Raw genomic sequence first — 23,686 nt, forward strand, 5'->3', positions numbered from 1 at the left:
ACTTTTTCTCCGACTGAGGCAGTTTCAGTGTAATTTCGCCATATTTGGTGAACGATTAATTATTGATTGGATGATCTAAGGTGTATCTCAATTACTCTGTAAATTATTAATGCTAAGGAAAAGTCCGTTATTAGTGTTAAGTTTCTTGGCTTTTTCTCCACTAACCATGTACACGAGTGAGAATTAATTTCGTTCTGCAGTGGTCCCCCCAACCCCAAATTCGCAGGGGATTGTGTACCAGACCCCCCAAAGAATGTTTAGAATCTGCTAATAGTCGGAACCCCTATAAAAATGCTGAAAACGGCCTACTTTCATAGCTAAAACTCCAGAAAAAACACTAAAAATTTGTATACCTTTTTTTTTTAAAATAGTTTTATGATGAAATTGATTTAAAAACCATGAATTTCTAGATATATCCTATAGAAAAATACCGCGAAAAAGCATATATCCCGCGAATAATGGGTAGATATGGTCCAGAGAGAAATAGCGAATCCGTGAGTCCGAGAATCCGGAGAACGCAAATACAGGGGGCCCCACTGTACTACTGTGACATTTCTCTCTTACTCTGTGGTATAATACAGTATGATCCCCAACTACACGAGAATTTGGTCAATCCACGGCCTCGCAGAACTGGAAAATCGCAGATTTCAATACACATACCTTATGGGAATAATCCATTAGGCCAAGACAAACTGCAACTTACCCAGTCAAACTTTTTTATACTACCCATTTTCAATATTTTCTATGTACTATACTGCAATTTTTTTCTAATATGAAATTGTTCTTATGGATAAATAAAACATTACAAAGGTTTTAATAAGTTGAAAAATTTAAAATTACACCCAGGATGGTGAAAACTCCAACACGTAAACACTGCCACCCTTGGGTGCCAGTGTACTATACGATACAGTAATTTCCTTTAAAAAGCCTTTTGGATGGAAATGGATTTCCTCTACCTATCCTATGCCAAAAAAACCTTCAAACTCCTCTGTCTCATCATCCATGAAGAATTCCTCTACTGAAGGAAGGCTTTGTGAACTATTTGAGGTTCCTGGGACTGGCGGATCATGCACGTCTTCACTCCCATTAAACCTAACAAATTTGGTTATGAGCGCCTGTCTCAGTTCCTTTGTCCGTCACGTTCACTATGTAATAGTTTTCATCTAAATTTACTGTACAATAAAAAATAATTGATGAAAATTCAAAATTTGATATAAAATTACAATTTCTTGTCAACTTGTTGGAAAGACCAATCATAAGGTGCCAAAAGCTCCTCTTATTCCCATCCCGGCAGTCGGGGAGCCATTCCGGGATGTGATCATAGACATACTGGGCCCTTTGCCGCGGACATGCGGTGGGAATGAGAAAATTTTTACTCTTGCAGACAGGATATCCCGCTTCCCTGAGGCCCTCCCGCTGAGGAGTATTCGGGTGGAGGAAGTTGTTCATTATCTGATTGGATTTTTTACGAGGTTTGGATTTCCGAAAACAATACAGTGACTGTGGAACAAACTTTACTAGTAAATATTTCAAAAAGCGAATGACCGAACTAGGGATAAATCATTATAACCTCTTCACCTTATCATCCCGAAAGTCAGGGTCTGGAGGAGAGATTTTATCAGACTCTTAAATCAGTACTAAAGAAATTCTGTTTTGAGACAGGTAATGACTGGGATAAGGAGTTGCTGTATGCATTGTTTGCTATACGGTCAATTCCCAACTAGTCTGTTGGTTTTTTTCCATTTCAATTGATATTTGGCCATTGTGTCAGGGGGCTCCTGGATGTGGTAAGGAACATTGGGAGGGAGATAGTCCTGATGCTAATGTTTTAGATTATGTCTCCACTTTACAGGAAAAGTTCCATCGAGCTTGGACTTTTCCTCAGGAACACCTGGAAGTAGCCCAAGCATCCATGAAATACAAGTATGATGTAGGTACTCGTATAAGGAGTTTTAATATCGGTGACCAAGTGTTGGTGTTGCTTCCCATACCTGGAAGTCCTCTGATAATTAGAAAATAAATTAGGTAAATTATCTAACTGAAACGCCGAATAAGAGAGGAAGTCCCGTGTACGTCATATAAATATGATTAAACCTTATATTAGTATGGGTAATGATATAATTGTTGAACCAGTGGGTGTTGTAGATGTATTAAGTAGGACCAATTTTGAGTGACAAATTGACAGTAAGTCCGAATGGGTTGAGTAGTAACTCTGATATTTTAAATAATCTAAATATTAAATTTCAGCACCTGGACTTTGGTAAGGCAAAATCATTAATGAAATTAATTAATGACTACAAAGATGTTTTTCAGGACACACTTGATAGGACAAACATCCTACAACATGATGTTGATGTTGGGGAGGCCCAGTCTATTAAACAGTGCCCCTATAGGCTGAACCCCTCTCTCTCTCTCTCTCTCTCATTCATGGTTAGTGGTAGGTCATTTTGAATTGATCTAATTTTACCTTTACTGTCTAGAACTGTAAATGCACCATTCTAAAACATAGGCACATAACTAAGAGTTGTATTAGTTCGAATGCTAAAAAGCACTGTTTTCTCATGAAAAGGAATTCCAGAAGAAAGAGAAAGAGCCAGAATAAAGAATTTCCTAAAAACGAAGTTGAGAAAACTTCTAAAAATAGTTTTGGTCAAAATGGGGGCCAGAAGAGATAAATAGTAGTATGTAATCTTCACACACTTATATTTTTACCAACTATTTTTTTCTTTTTTTAAGAGTAATGTATTAAAACAACTTTTAAATGAAATTACATTAACTTTAATTTAATATAGAATTTAGCTTAATAATTGGGGAGCATAATTAGGGTCATATTTAGTGTTCAAACTTTAGAGGTAAGCAATTATTAGCATTTTTATAGACTGTGCCATATGTAACCAAATTCACCTTGCATGGGGCTCAGGCACCTAACCTTGTGTAATTTCAAGGTATTAAATTGAAGTTAATGTAATTTCATTTAAAAGTTGGCTTAATACATTACCCTTAAAACAAGAAAAAAATAGTTGGTAAAAATATAGGAGTGTGTGAAGATTACATACTACAATTTATCTCTTCTGCCCCTCATTCTGATCAATCTATTTTTATAAGTTTTCTCAACCTCGCTTTTAGGAAATTCTTTATTCTGTCTCTTTCTCTTTGTTCTGGAATTCGTTTTCTTGAGAAAGCAGTGCATTTTAGTATTTGAACTAATACAACTCTTAGTTATGTGCCTATGTTTCAGAATGGTACATTTACAGTTCAAGACAGTAAAGGTAAAATTAGATCAATTCAAAATGACCTACCATTAACCATGAATGACAGAGAGAGAGAGAGAAAGGTGTTGTCCTTACTTAAGGGAGTGGAATCATTTATGAATTATTACGGAGAGAGAGAATTATGTAAAAATCATTGACCTGCTACTGGCAACACTCCCCCACCTGTCACATTAACTTGACGTATTTGACAGTTCTGGCTTCAAGCTTCCCTCAAGTTAAAAACATTAGATGAGGGAAAGGATATTTTCATCCACATTTTGTACTTACAGATATATTATTATTATTTGAAAATATTGATAAAAATGTACATGTACCTACCATAAAAATTCCCCATCTCAGTAGAGAGAGAGAGAGAGAGAGAGAGAGAGAGAGAGAGAGAACTTGATCTTACTTAAAAATTTGAATGGAAAGGTTATTTTATTTCTTTAAAATACTATCACTTACGAATTTTGTAATAACAGTTATTTTGTTATTATTATTTATTATTATTATTATTATTATTATTATTATTATTATTATTATTATTATTATTATTATTATTATTATTATTATTTGAAAATATTAATAAACATACACAATTATGTACCATAACAAATTCTCTCATCTCAGTAAAAGAGAAAAACAACCTGTCCATCTCTCTCTCTCTCTCTCTCTCTCTCTCTCTCTTAGTATATCTATATATATTATTATTATATTATTATTATTATATTATCATATTATTATATTTGAAATTATTAACATCAAACTTACACAAATATACTGTACCCATACAGATTTCTCTCATCTCAGTAAAAGAGCAAACAACACCCGTCCATCTCTCTCTCTCATCCTCTTAGTATATCTATACTAATTATACAACATACTATCGTTATTACTATACATATTATAACCACATATTATATATAAATATATACTATACTATTATATAATTATATACTAACACACTTTATAAGATTTCTTTGGCAGGAGCCACAATAAATTATTATTGTTAGTACTTTACTATTTTAAAAACAGGTCTTCTGTTCAATAAAGCAATTGCCAGTCCAGATAAAAAATTTGATAAATTTAACGCTTATTTATTTTTAAAAAATCATTGAAATGTCCTCGAAAACCTGCCAAAGAAACTAGAAAAACAAGCACACAAGCATATACAATAAATGCCCTCACATACCTCAAACTCCTACCTAACTATCAAATGTGTCAAATATGTCAAGTTAATATGACAGGTGGGGGTAGTGTGCCAGTAGCAGGTCAGTGAATTTTGCATAATTCTCTCTCTCCGTAATAATTCATAAATGATTCTACTCCCTTAATTAGGACAACACCTTTCTCTCTTTCTCTCTTTCATTCATGGTTAGTGGTAGGTCATTTTGAATTTATCTAATTTTACCTTTACTGTATAGAACTGTAAATGCACCATTCTAAAACATAGGCACATAACTAAGAGTTGTATTAGTTCAAATACTAAAAAGCACTGTTTTCTCATGAAAAGGAATTCCAGAAGAAAGAGAAAGAGACAGAATAAAGAATTTTCTAAAAACGAGGTTGAGAAAACTTCTAAAAATAGATTGGTCAGAATGGGGGCCAGAAGGGATAAATAGTAGTATGTAATCTTCACACACTCATATATTCACCAACTATTTTTTTTCTTTTTTTAAGGGTAATGTATTAACCAAACTTTTAAATGAAATTACATTAACTTTAATTTAATAAAGAAATTAGCTTAATAATTGGGGAGCATAATTAGGGTCATATTTATTGTTCAAACTTTAGGGGTAAGCAATTATTAGCATTTTTAGAGACCGTGCCAAACTTATGCAAAAATTCACCTTGCATGGGGCTCAGGAACCTAACCTTGTGTAATTTCGGGGTATTAAATCAAAGTTAATGTAATTTCATTTAAAAGTTGGCTTAATACATTACCTTTAAAAAAAAAACAGTTGGTAAAAATTATGTTTTTTTGTTACTATTATTTGATTAACTGCCAAGAAACACAAATTCTCCTTTGTCTGTGTGCGGATAGCGAGGGACTGGGTCGGGCACTCCATTTCCGTCCGCACACTGCTATGTATACCACTTGCCCGGTAACAGAACTCGATTCTGTCTCATTCCAACCTCACATTTGCTTCTTTTAGTTTTAAACATTATTAATCAATCTTTTTTGCCAATAATTATAAGCATTTAAATGGGTAGTATTAGCATAATTTCAAAGTCTTCTTAAATATTTTACCATTAAAAATAAATGCACGGCCAATAACACACACACACACACACTTTAAAATACTATCACATATGAATTTTGTAATTACAGTTATATTATTATTATTATTATTTGAAAGAATTAATAAACATATACGCACATGTACTATACAAATTCTCTGGTCTCAGTAAGAGAGAGAGAGAAATTACACAACAGCTCTCCACCTGTCACATTACTTGATATGTTTGATAGCATTAGTACCTGGAGTTAGAAAGAAAGATGCACGAGGACTGGGATTTCCTTCATTCTCACATAATTTTTTAAATCTATAAACTAAAATCTTACTAATTCACTATAGTATTTCTTTAATGAATTGATATTATCTCTACATTAATATTAATATTTGAAAATAGTAAATCATTTATTTATCATACAACAAACATACACATTTCTGAAAAAGAGAGAGAGAGAGAGAGAGAGAGAGAGAGAGAGAGAGAGAGAGAGAGAGAGAGAGAGAGAGAGAGAGAGAGAGAGAGAATTACATGAACATTTAGTAGCAACAACACAACAGCTTGCTCCCCTTCCTGTCACATAACTTGATATACTTGACAGCTTTAATACCTGCAGTTAGAAAGAGAAGACGGAGATTTACTTCATTCTTACCTATTTTTTTAATCTATGAACTAAAATCCACTATTTCTCTATATTAATTTCATTAATGAATTGATATTATTGATGTTTACATTATTTATTTATCATACAAAAAATATGCATCTCTGTATGAGAGAGAGAGAGAGGGAGAGAGAGAGAGAATTATTAATTCTATTATATGAATAGTTAATCTTATTAAACTTACCAATACAGTATTAATCAATATTAGTCATTTTTGTATCATAAAAATGTATTTAGTCATGAAAATAATGACAAAATACACTAATTGGTGAATATTTATCGATGGAAAAAACAGCGAATAGGCGAATTTCCTGCGAATAATGGGTAGATTTGGACCAAAGTAAAATCTGCAAATAGGCGAGTCTGCGAATTTCGAGAAGTGAATACTTATGAGAGACAGCTACAGTTACTTGTTTATCATAGCCATATTTTTATATCTAGCTGCTGAACGTTTATTTTAAAAAATCTTTAAATATTTATACGACTGTACCTGTTTAGATAACGAAACTGTAGATATAATCTAAATGTTTCCCTCAAAAATCCTACTTGTAATACAAGCAAAAAATGTGGCAACACACACTACTGAAGTGATCTACTTCTTAATTGCAACACACTGACAAGACACAATAAACAAGGGCTCAACAGCAGAGAGTAATATCACCTGATGAGAAATCTTTGTGCTTCTACAATGAAAGGTCCACTATAGGAGCAAGACATGGCTTCCACTCTTGCTCTTAATGTTTCTTCAGTGTTTTCACCATCGCCATAAGAAAACTGACTTCCAGTCATCGCCTGCAATTTTCAATACACTGGTTAACTAAAAGCATTACCATTTTCTCATCATCTGTAACTAAAATGAAAGAGCTTATACTTTTACTTCTCACTTGAATTATAATTACTTTTAAGAATGATTGCTGAAAACTTTACCAAGAAATATCAAATAGACATACATACTACATAAAAAGAAACCTAGCATATATACTAGGATCTGTCTTTATAGAAATAAAAACAAGGATACTTAACAAGAAGAGGTTTCTCCTTGTGTGACTCTAAGTTATTGAGATAAAAGTTTGTAGGTCTAACCTTAGGGGTTTTTATGCTAATGTTGACACAAAGAAAAATAAAATGTGAATGCTCATATATTCTTATCCTGAAGGTGAAAACTGGTAGCCTACCACTATCTTTTTGCAATGATAATTTTCTCTCCAATTTTACATCTACATTCATGGTTATTGATGGAATACTCTACAAGCATGAGCCCATGCCAGCACAAGTGACTGCTCAATCTCAAAACAACAACAATAACAGAGCCAAAAGTTACCAATTTTGTAAAATTATAAACATTGGAAAAAACGTGTCAAAATGAGGTAACCTTCTATTAATCTTGACATTCAAGGTGGATTTGCACTTGCACTTCTATTTCAGGCAAAGCAATAATGAGGTGGAGGGAGGGTTAGCAATGGATCCTGACAAGATGGCTATACATGTCTTGTCTACCTTACAGGAAGCGCGAGGATATCTGATTACATGGGAAATTATGCTGTGACTGTTCCTGGTGCTATCTTAACCCATTCATAGGAAAAGATGCGAAGGTTGCAGTGATAAATGATTCACTACCAAGGAAATGAATTTAGAAACCCCACAGACTTAACTTCATGCCAGCTAAGATTTGCAGGGGCATTTGCTGACCTAAAGGTTTTCTTTCTTCTCTGATACAGTCAGCAAACCTTCACAAACAAGAAAAGTTTATACAGTTTATTGAGCAAAATAAGCAACAAATACACTTATCTGCAATTATCCATAAATGGGGGCATTTTTTAATTTCTGGAATTCAGTGCATTTATTAACTTCTCTTTGGGTCTTTTTAGTTACAGGCCCCCCTCCCCCCAAAATCAATAAATATTTGCACGATATAAGCTTCTATATCAATTCAATTTAAAGGCAAACTCATCATCAACAGTAAGCTATCCTTTATTGCAGTGACCCTAGCACTTACCTAAAAATTCTGGCAATAGACACCTTTAGTCTAAACTAAATTTATTACAATTTTATGATATAATTTTCTTTTCATATGACTGTGATAAGAAGAAAGCTAAAGAAGTGTCATTAGCAAATATTCAAGATGATGTCACACTTTATAGGAAAAACAAATGTTTCTAAACCTGACAAGGTAAGTGGGGGTACAGGCTGTGAAGGAATCTTTGGCAAGTGACAGCATCACTGCCTGTAAAAAAGAAATTCCACCTGCAGTTTATGATCAGGAATGCATGCTACATATGGAAGTAGTAATGCTGAAATGTGCAGCCTCTTGGTGGAGTCTGAAATAATGCTGCTAAGCGTGCATAAACACTCATTACTTTTAGTGGAGAGAAAAGGTTATCAGTGTGAATCAGTCTCACACAAGATCCCAGAGTTGTAAAGGATAATGAGTCTTATTGTTCAGTGTTTAACTTCAGCAATTAAATGAACTATTATCGAACGTTAAGGGCTTTTTTAAAGAAACAAAGTCATTGTACCTTGCAGATTTAAGGGACACAAGAAGGCACACAAAGCAGATGACAGGGAAAAACCAAAGAGAAAGATGGTTTGTTATTAACAGGTTAGCTAAACTGTGTAAAGTTCAAGGAACAAGAATGAATGAAATGCTTACTTAGTATTTGTTAGTAATGTCAGATATTTCTGAAAGGCATTAGTACAAAGGAAAAAGTGGGACATGATGTGTCAAATGTCACACCCTGCCCAGAGCAGAATGAGACACAGGAGAGAGAAAGGAAGCTACACCTGGCACAATGATAATGATGAGGATTAAGACAATCAAGAGGAAAGTATATACATGGGTGCACTGAAGAGGCCCAGTTTTACTAGAGAATATTACATTACTCTAGACATTGCAGTGCTTAAAGCTAGATTAACGTACCTTCCTTACTACTTCCTGACTGTTCACAAAAAGCCCATTGAGGGTTTCTTATTTCTACCATACTCTTGAAAACAAACCTTGCTTGATCATTCTTTAACCCTTCGTACATGATACCCATGTAAGCGCATCCGAGCCACCCTACTTCGATGTGCAAAATGAACACGCATGCACACCAGAAGATATTTTTTTTAAGAAATTCAGCAAAAATTACAAAAGTATGTCATATTAAAGATCTTTGAATAAGACGTCACAAGCTACTGCTTCTCCTTAAAATATGCACCAAAATTTCCTTTCATAGAAGCCAGTGTGACTGCTTGATGTGGCCTGTGCAGATTTAAATCCTTGTAACGCCATTACTTCTTGATATTTTTTACTCGACTTGGCTACTTTTTTCATAGTTTTCAGCAAAGGTGTTACATGATGTTTTAGAAATGCCAAAGTGGGTTAAAGCACTGTCTCACAAGGGTAAGGGACGGCAAAAGAGTGAGTAGTTGGAGAAACCAGCATGTCCGGGATTCATCCCTCCCAACAAGTTCAGTTTATCGGTTGGCAACGTTAACGGAATTGAAAAGGAATTTCTCTCGCTCTCTCTCTCTCTCTCTCTCTCTCTCTCTCTCTCTCTCTCTCTCTCTCTCTCTCTCTAAATTCATCACTGAAATCAAGTAGGCCATTAAAGCAAATGTCGAGATACATAAATAGATTTTATTACAGAAACCTAACGAAAGCATCACTGGTTCAAGAAATATAAGCCACACAGCCTGACGGAAACATAGATCAAAGAAAATGGCGTCAACAGAACATATCTAGGCCTGAAAAATTTGGCTGCACCAAAGTTCCCATCCAAAGTCATATCACTATCAAACATATCAGTCCTCATATAGCTAATAAGACAAATGTCTCTAGGCACTTCAACAACATGATCATCACTAACCAAGTCACATAAAACTGTCATTAACATGTATTGCAAAATGCACCATTTCAAATGTTCTTCACACCTGAACATTCTTCTCCAAGTCTCTCATAGGACCATTATGAATTCTTGGCAAAGGTAGAAACACCTCCAGTAAATTCTAATACACAGTGCATCCAAAAATACATGTGTGACATAAAACAAAAACAAAAATATCATACGGGGTATACACAAAGGTGTTCATTGAAATGGTACAAAAAGACATGTTAATAATAATGAATGATCCATTTTCCCCAAAATTAATGTTGCACTGCCCAAATGAGTTTTTCACAAAAGATCATGCGTGAACGTCATATACTCATGTACACACGGCCGTGACACCCGAGAGGAAAGTGCCATGACGTTCTGGTGGGACAGTCCGTCACACACAATACCATCACCTAATCATCAAGATCCAAGCATGCGAGGTAACACACCATCTATATACACCGATCACGCCACATGGCACTGCTTCAGGTGTGTATCCCATATGGAAACTCTGAATTTCATTCTCGAAATGCGAACAAACTCTCGCCGTTTCTAGGTGCAAGGAATGTTTACGCCATCATAAAATCCACTTGTTATTGACAGGACTCCTTGCACATGAATATATATATATATATATATATATATATATATATATATATATATCTATATATATATATATATATTAGATATATATATATATATAATATATATATGCTACTGGACATCATGATGTCCTTCAAAAAATCTTTGAAGATGGAGCTCAAGGCTTTGTAGTGACAAGCGTATCCAAAAAAGACCAATGACTTTCAGAAGTTAAAAGGGAATTGTGGCTATTATATAACATATACATATACATAACATATACATACATACATACATACATATATATATATATATATATGATTATGTATATATATAGATATATAATATATATATATATATATATATATATATATATACAGTGGTACCTCAGGATACGAAATTAATCCGTTCCAAGGCAGCCTTCGTAACCTGAGCTCTCCGTATCTTGAACCACATTTTACATGTAAATTGCCTAATTCGTTCCAAGCCCTACAAAAACACCCCAGTAAATTTTAATAATAAAGCTAAACTGACCAATAAACAATGAAATACAATTTGGACCATTCAATACCTAACTTCATACGTACTACTAATATGTACACATAGTACCTGTAAATAAAGGTGTATTAGTGGTACATGGTATACAAGAAATAATGTACTACAGATGCACGTATGTAGTAAAATGTGGAACCTTACCTTTCGAGTGAGGCGATCTCCGAAAGTGGCGACAGAGGAGGAGGACAAATGGCAGAAAACTTGTACGTACACTTAACTTTATGAAACACATTAAAAAATGTCAGGAAACATTAAGACTAAACTTTACAAAAAACATTAAGACTGAACTTTACAAAAAACTTAAAATTAAATTTCTTTTTTTGTCTTATTTTGATTTTTACATTTTTTTTACTTTTTTATAATTTTACGTTTTTTTTATCAAAATTTCAATTTCTTCATCACTTTCAACTTTCTGTTTTTTTCGTAGTATCACTTTGATCTGCCTGGTGGCAGATTACCGTCTCTGTTATCGTATCGCCAGTCATTTCTTTGTCTTTTATCCAGACAAGAAGCAGCCTCTCCATCTCAGCATGCACGTGGCTCCTCTTGTTGGACAAAATAGTCACGCCCTTGGAAGGTGTAGCTGCTTTGATGGCTTTCTTCTGCTTAAGAATGGTGCCTATCGTTGACGGATTTCCGCCGTATTCCTTAGCGATCACACTCAACCGCATGCCAGCTTCATACTTCTTAATTATCTCCATCTTCATCTCCATAGAAAGCATCCTCTTCTTTCCGTGAACTTCAGCAACTTTCTTGGGACCCACGACTACGTATACTGTACGTAATTAAGTTATGTAGTATACTAAAGTTCTCACACAACACGATAAAGTAGTACAACGAAATCACTGACACAAATTTACGTAACAAACGAAATCGTATATGTGAACGAACGAATTCCGCGTGCGTACACAAACGATGCTGCTACCAAGTGGCCGAAGAACGCCTTTATGTAGAGCACGATGGGAGAGATGCTGACCAATAGGAGAACAGGATCTTTTGGCGGTGACTAGCATCAGGAACCAATGGGAGAGCGGGAGGATGGTGGCGAGTCTACTCAGTTGGCGGCGCGCGAGTTTTAAAATTGTTATCGGTGGTCTGGGCGAATCTCGGGACTTTACAGCAACAATCTTTCGTAACCTGAACTATTTTCGTATGTAGAGCCAAAAAAATCTTCATATTTGCTTTTGTAACTTGAATTTTTCGTAAGCTGGGACTTTCGTATGTCAAGGTACCACTTATACGTATATATAATATATATATTATTATAATATATATATATCTATATCTTTTTTTTTTTATATTATATATATAATATGATATATATATATATATATATATATATATAGAGAGAGAGAAGAAGGAGAGAGAGAGAGAGAGAGAGAGAGAGAGAGAGAGAGAGATATTTATATATATCTATGTATATATTATATTATATATATATATTATATATAATATTATATTATATTATATATATATATAATAATATATATATATATAGATATATATAAAATATCTCTCTCTCTCTCTCTAGCTCTCTCTCTCTCCTATATATATGAATAATATATATTATATATAAATATATAAATAATATATATATTATATATATATATATATATAAATATATAGATATATATATATGATATATAAATACTCTCTCTCTCTCCTCTCTCTCTCTCTCTCTCTCTCTCTGCTCTCGATATATATTATAGAATATATATATATAATATATATATATATATATATAAATAAATAAATATAATATATATATATATAACTATATATATATATATCTATATTATATCTTATATTAGCTCTCTATATAAATCTATATATAATATAAGTATATTATATTAGATATACATAGAATATAGATATATATATATAGATATTTATAGATATTATTATAGATATTATTTATATATATTATATATATAGTAACATGTGTGTGTATATGTATATATATATATATATATATATATATATATAGTATGTGTGTGTGTGTGTGTGTGTATATGTGTGTGTGTGTGTGTGTGTGTGTATGTGTGTGTGTTTGTTTGTGTGTGTATGCTTGATATTAAATCACGAAAATATAAACATGGTATGATTATACAAATAAAGCTACAGTCACCTTATTTTACCTGTTGGTTTTGTTATTCCCTTTTATTGTGTGATTTTAATTTTTGTATTCTCTTCTTGTATGCATAATTTGTGTAATTTAGTGCAAGAGTATAAATGTGCCTGTGATTTTACTCATTTCCTAATTTATTTTTATAAATTTTGATTCTTTGTATATATTTTATAAGTTTTAAGTATAGTTTAGTTTATATATGTGTTGTCATGTATTTGCTTAATGTTTAGAAAGCACTCTAATATCTGATAATTTCATTTATAGATGTCCATGATGATGTGACACAGGGTCACGAAACGTAGGATTAAACTATTGTTCTTGGAATCTGCTTGTTTTTGCACCAACTCCTTTTAACATATGGAAAAATTTCTTCCTGTTCTTCGCTTGAGTGATGTGTGCATTCCTTCGACATCTCTTAGTAACATGGATTTTATTTATTGGCTCTACATTTTCCTTTTTATTTCCAAAATGCACTCTAGAGTACCAAATAACTTTAAAAAATTAGTGATTACTAGTCATGGCCAGGATCTCCTTCGACAATGTCACCAATTGGAAAAACTAAGTAAAAAGAAAGCGAAGAGTATTACTGATCTTGATTTCTTACGTTGTTGTGTTATCAAGGATGCTATTTCTCACTTAGTTAACTTTAAGATTTATTAGAGCTCTCTTTATGATTCTACTTTCTGTAAGCCATAAGGAAACTACTAAATACCTTCTCAACTACGAGGCAACATGTAAATAATAAATTTGCTTCTTTGTCAGGATTACTTTTATTAAGCTCTTCAACAAAAGTATCCTAGGTTTAGTTTAATAATAATATTCAAAGGACTCGTGCTGAAAAATTATCCAATCTGGTATTTTGCTTTCTAAATTCCATAACCAATTAATTACCGTCTTTAAATATTCTAAATATATATTGCCTAAATGTGATGAGTTCCTTCTTTCTTTTGGGTTATACTTCTGCCTGCCTGATTTTAAACCTAACTTTTGTCAATTCTTCCTTCCTATTGAAATACTGTTTGAACTGATAGAAAGGCAAATGTAAAAACTCATATCCCAATTACAAAATGAACTTAGTGATTGCTCATTATACTTTTTCTAAGATAAAAACCAATTGGGCGCCCCCCTCCTTTTAACAAATGTGATCTCCAACTTCTTAAATCTTTACTTCAAGAAAAAAATAAATGACATCTTTAGTGACTAGAACAAATTTAGAAACATAAGGCAATCCAATTTCCTGATCTTCAAGGTGGAAGACAAGATCAATTGGTTCCTAGTAGGTAAGAACTTCCTACCTACGCTCAAGAGAGACGGTATCTTCAGTGAATGCACCTATCAGGATTTATTCTCCAGTGGCTCTTCATTAGGGACTTTATATGGGTTTCCTAAAATTCATAAACAAGGTGTCTCCCTTCTCCCCAACCTGGCCTCTTTTAACTCTCCCAACTATAGACTTGCAAAATTCTTAATACTGTTATAGGAGCCCTTGACTCATAACCAATATACTTTAAAGAATTCTGAAGAATTTAAAAGTAGAATACTCTCACAAGACTCAGACTTACAAATGTCCAGTCTAGATGTTGAATCACTGTTCACAAATGCGCCCCTATGAGAGAAGACTTTATTTATTGTAATCTTAACATTGATTCTTTTAGAGCCCTTTTAGAACTAGCCGTGCTGGATACGACTTTTTTAAATAATATTTTATACAAAGAGGTGGATGGGATGGCAATGGGGTCGCGTCTGGGCCCAACTTTTGCTAATATCTTTATGTGCTCCCTGGAGGAGCACATTATGGAGGATTGCCCCTTGTCCTTCCATCCCCTATTTTATTCACGGTATATAGATGGCATCTTTGTCCTCTTTTCCACCATGAAACTGTATTTTTTTATCCAGTATTTTAAAAATAATTGCTTCCCAACAAAATTGATTTACAAAATCATCCACCAGGTCCTTGATATGAAAGTTTCCCCTACCATTCCTATTATAATGTTCCTAAACTTCTTATGTACTATGTCAGCTTTCTATGTTTACTCAATAACCACAATTTCTAAAACCAAGTTATCAATTTCTCTTTTGCTTTACATAGATTTTGGCATTATGCCAAGCACTGGGGCAACTAAGGCCATTCAGCGCTGAAACGGAAGTTGCCAGTAAAAGGTTTGAACGGTGTAACACGAAGAAAACCTCGCAGTTGCACTATGAAACAACTGTTAGGAGAGGGTGGACACTAAGATGGTAGAAAGAGAATATGAACAGAGTTGACAGTAAAAGGAATGAAAGTAGTTGCAGCTATGGGCCGAAGGAACGCTGCAAAGAACCTAAAGTAATGCCTACATTGCACCGAATGGCGACACTAACCCCCTAAGGTGGGTAATTAGGTGGGTTTGAACAGACGTTTATTCAGAGTAAGAGCTGATTCCCATATTGGAATTAGTCATCGTGCCGGCTGAAGACTGCCCGGCCTAGAATTGTCTAACATCAGAAACCATGCCCACAACTGTAAAACGCTTATCAAGTACAATTATTTCAAAAGTATACGCCAAGCAAAAGAAACATCTGAATTGCTAATAGTACATGAGAACCTCAATATTAAATTGAAAGTCCCTTCTCATAATCACCAAACTATGGTTGCTCCACTGCTGATTGCCTAGTTTAGTTGTTTATACTTTCGGTTCTCTGGTTTGTACTGGGTTTGTATGGATTTTGGTGTTTTTTACTCTTGCTTTGAAAGGGTGTTGTTTGTCCTGCAAGTGTGTCTATAATTTTACTTATTGGTTTTGTTATTCCCTTTTTTTATTGTAGAGTTTTAAATTCTCTTCTTTTGTGTGTAATTTAGCGCAAAAGTTTTAATGCATCTGTGATTTTATCTAGTGCCTAATTCATTTTGATATGATTTTAATTCTGTATATATTTTTTATAAGTTTTAAGTGTAATCTAGTGCATATACTTTTATGTATTTGCTTAATGTTTTGAAAGTAATATAATGTTTGATCATTTCATTTATAGATGTCCCTCATAATGTGACAAAAGGTTACGAAACGTTCTTGGAATCTGCTTGTTTCCCTGAACCTGCTCCTTTTAATATATATATATATATATATATATATATATATATATATATATATATAATATATAATATATATATATATGAGTGTGCGTGTGTGATATATATATATCAATATATATATATATATATATATATATATATATATATATATATATATATATATATGCACACACATACATGGAGTTCCCTTTTTACGACGCAAGCCGGAAAACTGTCAAAAATCGTCAAAAATTCTAAGAAAACCTTACTCTGAATGCTTTCGGTGTACACTGAAAACTATGTAAACTGCATTTTTATTGTGTTTTTCAACAAAAAAAAACCTTCAAATTTTGTTTGCTGTATATACTCTTGTAAGGTTTGCTATTTAAAGACCAATTTTATGGTCTACCGTCTAAAATTTTGAGATTGAACATTGCATGTGGTATGAGCTCGGTTTGGAAATGTGCTAGGCTAAGCCTACGCTTTGGATTCCCCGACAATTAATAACAAATATAAATGTGGTTTTATTTGTCTGAGAATCTTTTAATATTGTTAAGTTGTTCCTGTATTCAAAAAGTGCAAACTTTAGGGACTAGGCTAAGCCTACCACATTCTTTGGATTTCCTGACAACGAAGTCAACAAAGTAGCATTTCTTTGCACAAAATTCAACAAACTTTTATTTTTAGGTATAATAACCACGACAATAAACATAAATGTTGTTTCATTTATCTGAGAACCATTTATTATTGTTATGTTGTTTTTAATTTATGGCTGTTCTGGGCTGTAATAAGTGCAACCTTCAATTCCCAAATGTAAACAAAGTAGCCAACATTTGCATTTCGTTTTACAATTCACAAAGAATCGTGTATTTTTTTATTCTTTTGATAAAATGATGCTGGAAATTGAAAAACTTACTAGTCATGTCATATACCCAAAGAAAAAAAAACAAACATTTGTGAATTAAATAGCATAAAATAGAAAATTAATCAAAGAGTGCTCTCCTCAAAGCTAGCAAATATTTCATATAATTCTTCCTCTGTTATAACGTCATTATATGTTTCATTATAGCTGTCGGAACGTATCTCCATTAGGTGAAGTAAGATTAAAGAATAGAAATGAATGGTTATTACGTATACTCTTCGGTAGTTTCAGTGGTTGAAGAGATAATAAGATGTATGCTTACTATACTGTGCGCTAGTCAAAAGTGGTTGCTTGGCACTCTATCGGCACTTGGTAGTCCTCTCTTTTCTTCCAGGAAGTGAAATGTAGAGCATTTTACGCCCTTTCTTTTGATGTATATATGTCGGGAATTCGTTCCCTCTATGTAATATTATACGTGCATTTTCGTCTGTGAAGAAACACATTCACAGCGGGGGCCCTGTCCCTTTTTTTTTATGTTTGTTCGTACATGCGTGACAGACATTACACTTCCGTCCGTATGTCGCCTTATTTGCCGAATAAAATTAATTCGCTCGCTCTCCTCGTCTTACTCAGTCATAACAATACAATGAAGTAATATGTGCACATTTTCAACCAAACTTTGTTAATTTACGATAAAAGGTATCTCCAAATTATCTCTTCTAACAAATAATGGCAAAGAAGATATCGATAATACTCAAATCAGCCGAGATTTTGAGAATGTAAACAGTATCAAATGCAAATGATGTATATGATGATATACTGTAATTGGATACAAGCAAAACAACCTTTATTTAAGTCATCATTATTATAAACGTAGTTGTACCATTCCATTTTTGCAAATAATCAATTTTCTCCAAAAAACATTTTGGCTTTGTAATTTAGAAGTCGTCCTATACTACAGATATGAGATAAATTAATGAAAATTTGCCATGATATTTTGCCTCATCTTATCTAAAGGTCATCTTATAAGTAGAAATATACAGTAAAAAGACAAAAGCAAAGAAATAATACAAAAAGAATAAAAACAATACGCTGGTGGCAAAGCAAGAAATAAAGCTTTTTCTTACACTACTAACTGAAGTGTAAATACAGACTATCTTCTGGGTCATTTGTTAATAAAACATTTATTACACACCTCAATAATAATGCAACCAGCACTCCAAACGTCTGCAGGTGGTCCTGGTGTCTCTACTGCTTTGAATCTCTGTGCCACAGAAAAAGAATTCCACCTCATGCACTCAGGAGCCTGATAGCCTAATGATGAACTATAGTTACAATATGCTCTAAACAAAATTATTGCCATTGTAAATGCAAAAGTATAATTGAGATGGAACTTAAGATATTTTTTCATTTTAAATGTTCATACAGAGATACAGTACCATAACATTTGTGAAATACAAATAATCAAATAATCCTGTTAATCGTCAAATTTCATAGATATAAACCTATTATTGTTATTTTGCTGCACCATTCTGTAAACAGAGGCAATCTGAGTGCTGTATAATAGATGCATACAATAGGTCAGAGGTGGCCAAACAGTCAATCGTGGCCACTTGTTTGGTTGAACGCCATTCCCCCACAATTTTATATAAACTAGGGTTTCTCTCCCGGGATCCCGACCATTATCCGAGGGTTAAACAATCCCGGGATTTTTCTCATTGTCCCGGGATTTTTCAGGACAAACTATTGAAAACTGAAATTGAATTGCGCGCGAGCGTGTGTGTGTGTGTAGGAGAGAGTTAATCCCATTGGCTCTCTCTCTCTCTCTCTCTCTCTCTCTCTCTCTCTCTCTCTCTCTCTCTCTCTCTCTCTCTCTCCAACTACAAAAAAGACATTCATTTTAGTTTTGTAAAATCGGAAAAATATATAATTGAATGTACTCAAAATTTGTTTTAATTTCCATTAACATGTCAGAAAGTAGTAATAAAAGAAAATACCAATATGCATATACATAATATTACACGGTGTTATACTAAAGTTGTACATATATTTTAAGAACAATTAAGGCCTGTTTTATGAATGACCCGCCTTAAGTAAAGCACTCGGACTATAAACATCAGCATTTATGAAGAAATCTTTATATCATACTGTACATTGTGAGCTACTTTCATTAGTATTATGTATTTACGATTCCATATTATAATTACTTATTAAATGACAAACTGTCACTCCAACTAAAAAGTCAACAGACAACAAACCCTAAGGCTTTGGGGAGTGAACAGCTAGTTAAGAAAGAATTAAAGAGAGAAAGACAGTAAAGTGCACATGAGTGTAATCTCATGCAGATAACTCGAGTAAAAGGGTAATAGAATGCCATAGTACCGTGGCAATGGCACTACCCTATACTTGAAAACAATGGTTATATGGTTAAAAGCCAGAGTAGCATTAACAAAAATGAGTCATAAAGGCAATTCATAAAAAAAATAGACATCCCTGGAAATCCCGGGATCCAGGGATTAGATGAAATTTTATCCCGGAATCCCGGGACAAAGACATCCTCCCAGAATGAGAAACCCTAATATAAAGAAACAAAAACACAAACAATTATATAAGTGAGGCAATTGGAATCATGTTTTATCGTACTATGGCGTTATTTGAATTTTTTCCACGTAATATGTGATGATGTTCGATGGTAGATCGTAAAAGAGTTTCAGTCTTTAGAGTAGATCTCGAAGTCCAAGAGTCTGGCCACCCCTGCAATAGGTGATATGGTGAAATCACTCATGCTAGGCAGAGTCCCTCTTCTTTGTCGAACATTTGCCGACTTTTAATCATAGCATAGATTTATGCCAAGTAATACATAAAGGAGATAGGCTCTCTAGGTAAAACTAAAAAAGAAATATCAAATAGCTAATCTGGCTGTAGAGAATGATGACTGGGCTTTTCACTGGAGAACTACCAATTTGGTCATTCGTTCTCATACCTCAACAGAGATCATTGATTATTTGGACTATTCTCTACATAATCCTGTAAATCCAGAATTGACCGAAGGAGCGATGAAAAATCCAGAATTGACCGAAGGAGCGATGAAGTACAAGTATTTCGAATACATCACATAACAAATAAATTACTATTACTTGTGAGTTGGCTATCTGCCTTTTATTGCATGAAGCAAAAATTCATGTGATAGTTAAACTACTCCTCAATGTTTCAGTCAAAGGCGCAAAACACTTGTGGCACGGTCCTTCCTTTCTTTCCATAAACAAAGCATAATGCCACATGACAAAGATTCAGAGATTCAGATGGCTTTGTCCTAAAATATGGACTATGCAAATAACTCAAAGCAACTCGAAGTGTTAGAATCTGAATTCATTACAATATGGGAGTGGACAAAAATTTACCAGAAATAATTCAACCCTTCACCCTCTCACAGACTGACTGATTTTCATATGTAATCAAATCCAACTATAACTGCTCTCGCACTCTTTAAGTGGGTACATCTACCAGTCCACAAAGTAATAATGTTCAAAATTCTTGCCTGAAATATTCCTAGATTACCCGAGAGACTTAGGAGTATCAAGATGATACTCCTCAGGTTTTTTAATAGAATGGTTATCTTCCTCTTGACATTACAGAAACAGACTATACAGTTATGGAAATTGTCAAGGTTTGTTTGTTGTATAATCTTTACGACACTAGTAATCATGAAAACTATATGTAGAAACTAATGCCTCAGTCTTTAGATGTCTGCAATAAATCTCTCCATAGCCAGAGTTTTTGGAAACCATATATTTATATGTGAAAGCTAAAGAAGAAAAACTTGGTAAAAGCAATAAAAGCAAAATTAGAAATTTTTGAAGGCAGTGTACAACTTAATGTTGATTTATCATGAGAACAGGTTATATTGATTATCAAATAAAATATCCACGGAAAAAGCAGTCATCAAAGTTTGTAGTATTTCAAGGCAAAATTATTCGCTCAAAACTATTTCTTTAGGTAACATACAATAACATTTGTTGGATTATAAAACTATAATTCTAACTGGTTTGATTCATGCTGCACTATGATGAGGTTGGTGATAGGTAAGGTAAATACAATTGAAGACAACACTCTACACTCTAGTGCATGTGTACTAGACACATTATGCCTTGGCATGAAGTGGTCCTCATTATAAGATCTACTAAACTACCAAATTTCATCCATCACATCCAAGATTTTATGATAAAGCATGTTATACAATATTTAAAATATTCGCTAAATATTTTCATTTTATTTTTAAGTCTGGTTTTACTGGAAAATTTAAATAATTAGTGAATGTTTGCATATAGCACAACATGCTCTACCATAAAAAAAACCTTTACAGCAATATAATTTCAAATACATCTTACATTAATTACCCTGAGAGAGAGAGAGAGAGAGAGAGAGAGAGAGAGAGAGAGAGAGAGAGAGAGAGAGCATCATACAGTTATTATGCTCAGTATGGAGCCCAACCAGGAATAAGCTCGATAGATAGATAGCTACATTATACGTATGTATGCTGTAAATCATGAAAAAATACAGTAATTAATGAATAAATAGTGTTGCTCTCCGAAAAAAAAGCAAATTGGTAATAATTTTAGAGATATGGTCCACAGAAAAAAATCTGTAAATTAGTGAAAGTTCCCCGTAAAAATTTGAACAATGTGTTTCACAAAAATCCATGACAAAGTGAACAGCAGAAGTGTGAAATGCGTAAAATTGGGTGGGGGGGGGGGGGGGGGGGGGACTGTACGTACTAATTTTAAAATATTAATATTGTTAATAATATATGATGAAAGCCATAAATACATGGGCAGTACTAGTAATCAGATACAGTGCCGGAGCAGTGAAGTGGACCAGGGCTGAACTCCGCAGCATTGACCAGAAAACTAAGAAACACATGACAATGCACAACGCGCTACAACCAAGAGCAAATACAGACATGCATACTATACATGACACGAAAGGAAGGAGGGAGAGGACTACTAAGCATAGAGGACTGTGTCAACATTGAGAGCAGAGCAAGGGGCAATATCTGAAAACCAGTGAAGATGAGTGGCTAAGAAGTGCATGGGAAGAAGGACTGATAAAAGTAGACGAACACCCCGAAATATGCAGACAGGAGAATGACAAACAAAACGGAGAAATGACACAACAAATCAATGCACGGACAGCGATGAAACATGGCAATGGCTACAGGCAGTATATGAATTTCTCCATAAAGAATATCAGTGTAAATTCAATGGGATAGAATCAAGAAAGGAATTTCCTCTTAGAGAGGAAAGAAAATCACACAAATATAAGTCTCACCCTACAGAGGGGAACACTCAAGAAGGAAACAAAAGGAAGCTATACAACAAAATCCTCGCAATGTTTACACAACTAACCTCCATCAAATATAATGTTCATTAAAACCACTTAATTCCGATTACGGGTTTCCCCTTATACAAATTAATAATCCAACTCCTTTATCACAATACTAAATGTAGTTTGTATCACTCACATAAATTACCGCCGCAACATATCAGTATCATTTCCGGAATGACCCCTTAAAATTCCACAAAATGGAATGTCATCATCTAGAATTCCGAAAGAAGTATATGTATATATATATATATATATATATATATATATATATATATATAAATATAATATATATTTGTGTGTGTGTGTGTGTGTGTGTGTGTAAGAGATTACATATAATAAAGAATGTATTTGACATTCTATTAATGATGAATATTATTGTTAATCAAAACCCATGACCCAAGAGGTCATATGAGAACTTGCAGGAGTGTAGTGTATTATTGAAGCAGTGTTGACATTGCCTTGACGAGAGAAGCATTTACAATGGTGGTTGGATGAAGCCAACTGCCTCTGGGGAGTACCGCTCTTGGTCGTCCCTCCGGAGATACTCATGTTCATGGATGCGTCAAAGGAGGGTTTGGGTGCCCACGTCCAATCAGTAATGAAGGGGGGGACATGGTCGGAGCAGGAACAGCAGCTCCACATCAACAGGTTGGAGTTACTGGCCATTCAAAGAGCTCTCCAGACCTTTGAACTGCTGATTAGAAATAGGACGGTGGCAATCATATGCTACAACGCCACAGTGGTGGCATACATCAAGAAGCAAGATGGATTGAAGTCGTGCTACCTCTGCGATCTGGTGGAGACAATCCTGGAGTGGGAGGAAGGCATGGGAACCTCCCTGACAGCAAGATTCATTCCAGGGAAAAGGAACGTAATAGCCGACAGGCTCAGCAGGCAAGGTCAGGTTCCAGGGGCAGATTGGTCCCTACACCCCAGAGTGGCAGAAGAGCTGACCGGGATGTGGGGCTCTCCCTCCATGGACCTGTTCGCGACAAGCCTGAACGTCAAACTTCTGGTTTTCTGCTCCCCAGTTTCGATCCGGCAGCAGCCTGGGAAGATGTATTTCAACATCCGTGGGACGGTCTGGACTTATACGTGTTCCCCCCCTTCGGAGTACTCAGGCAGGT

General features: G+C 34.2%; 1 protein-coding gene across 1 annotated transcript in view; it reads right to left on the bottom strand.

Annotated features, from left to right (window-relative positions):
- LOC135195342 (serine/threonine-protein kinase Kist-like) overlaps positions 1-23,686 on the bottom strand; it is a gene marked incomplete in the record, with an annotated part of 340,406 nt that overhangs the window by 59,063 nt on the left and 257,657 nt on the right. Inside the window, 2 exon segments of the mRNA XM_064221601.1 lie at positions 6,806-6,936; positions 18,370-18,488. Of these exon segments, the coding sequence (XP_064077671.1) occupies positions 6,806-6,936; positions 18,370-18,488 (250 nt within the window).

The sequence above is a fragment of the Macrobrachium nipponense genome, chromosome 16, assembly GCF_015104395.2.
Source record: "Macrobrachium nipponense isolate FS-2020 chromosome 16, ASM1510439v2, whole genome shotgun sequence".
NCBI classification, from domain to species: Eukaryota; Metazoa; Arthropoda; class Malacostraca; order Decapoda; family Palaemonidae; genus Macrobrachium; species Macrobrachium nipponense.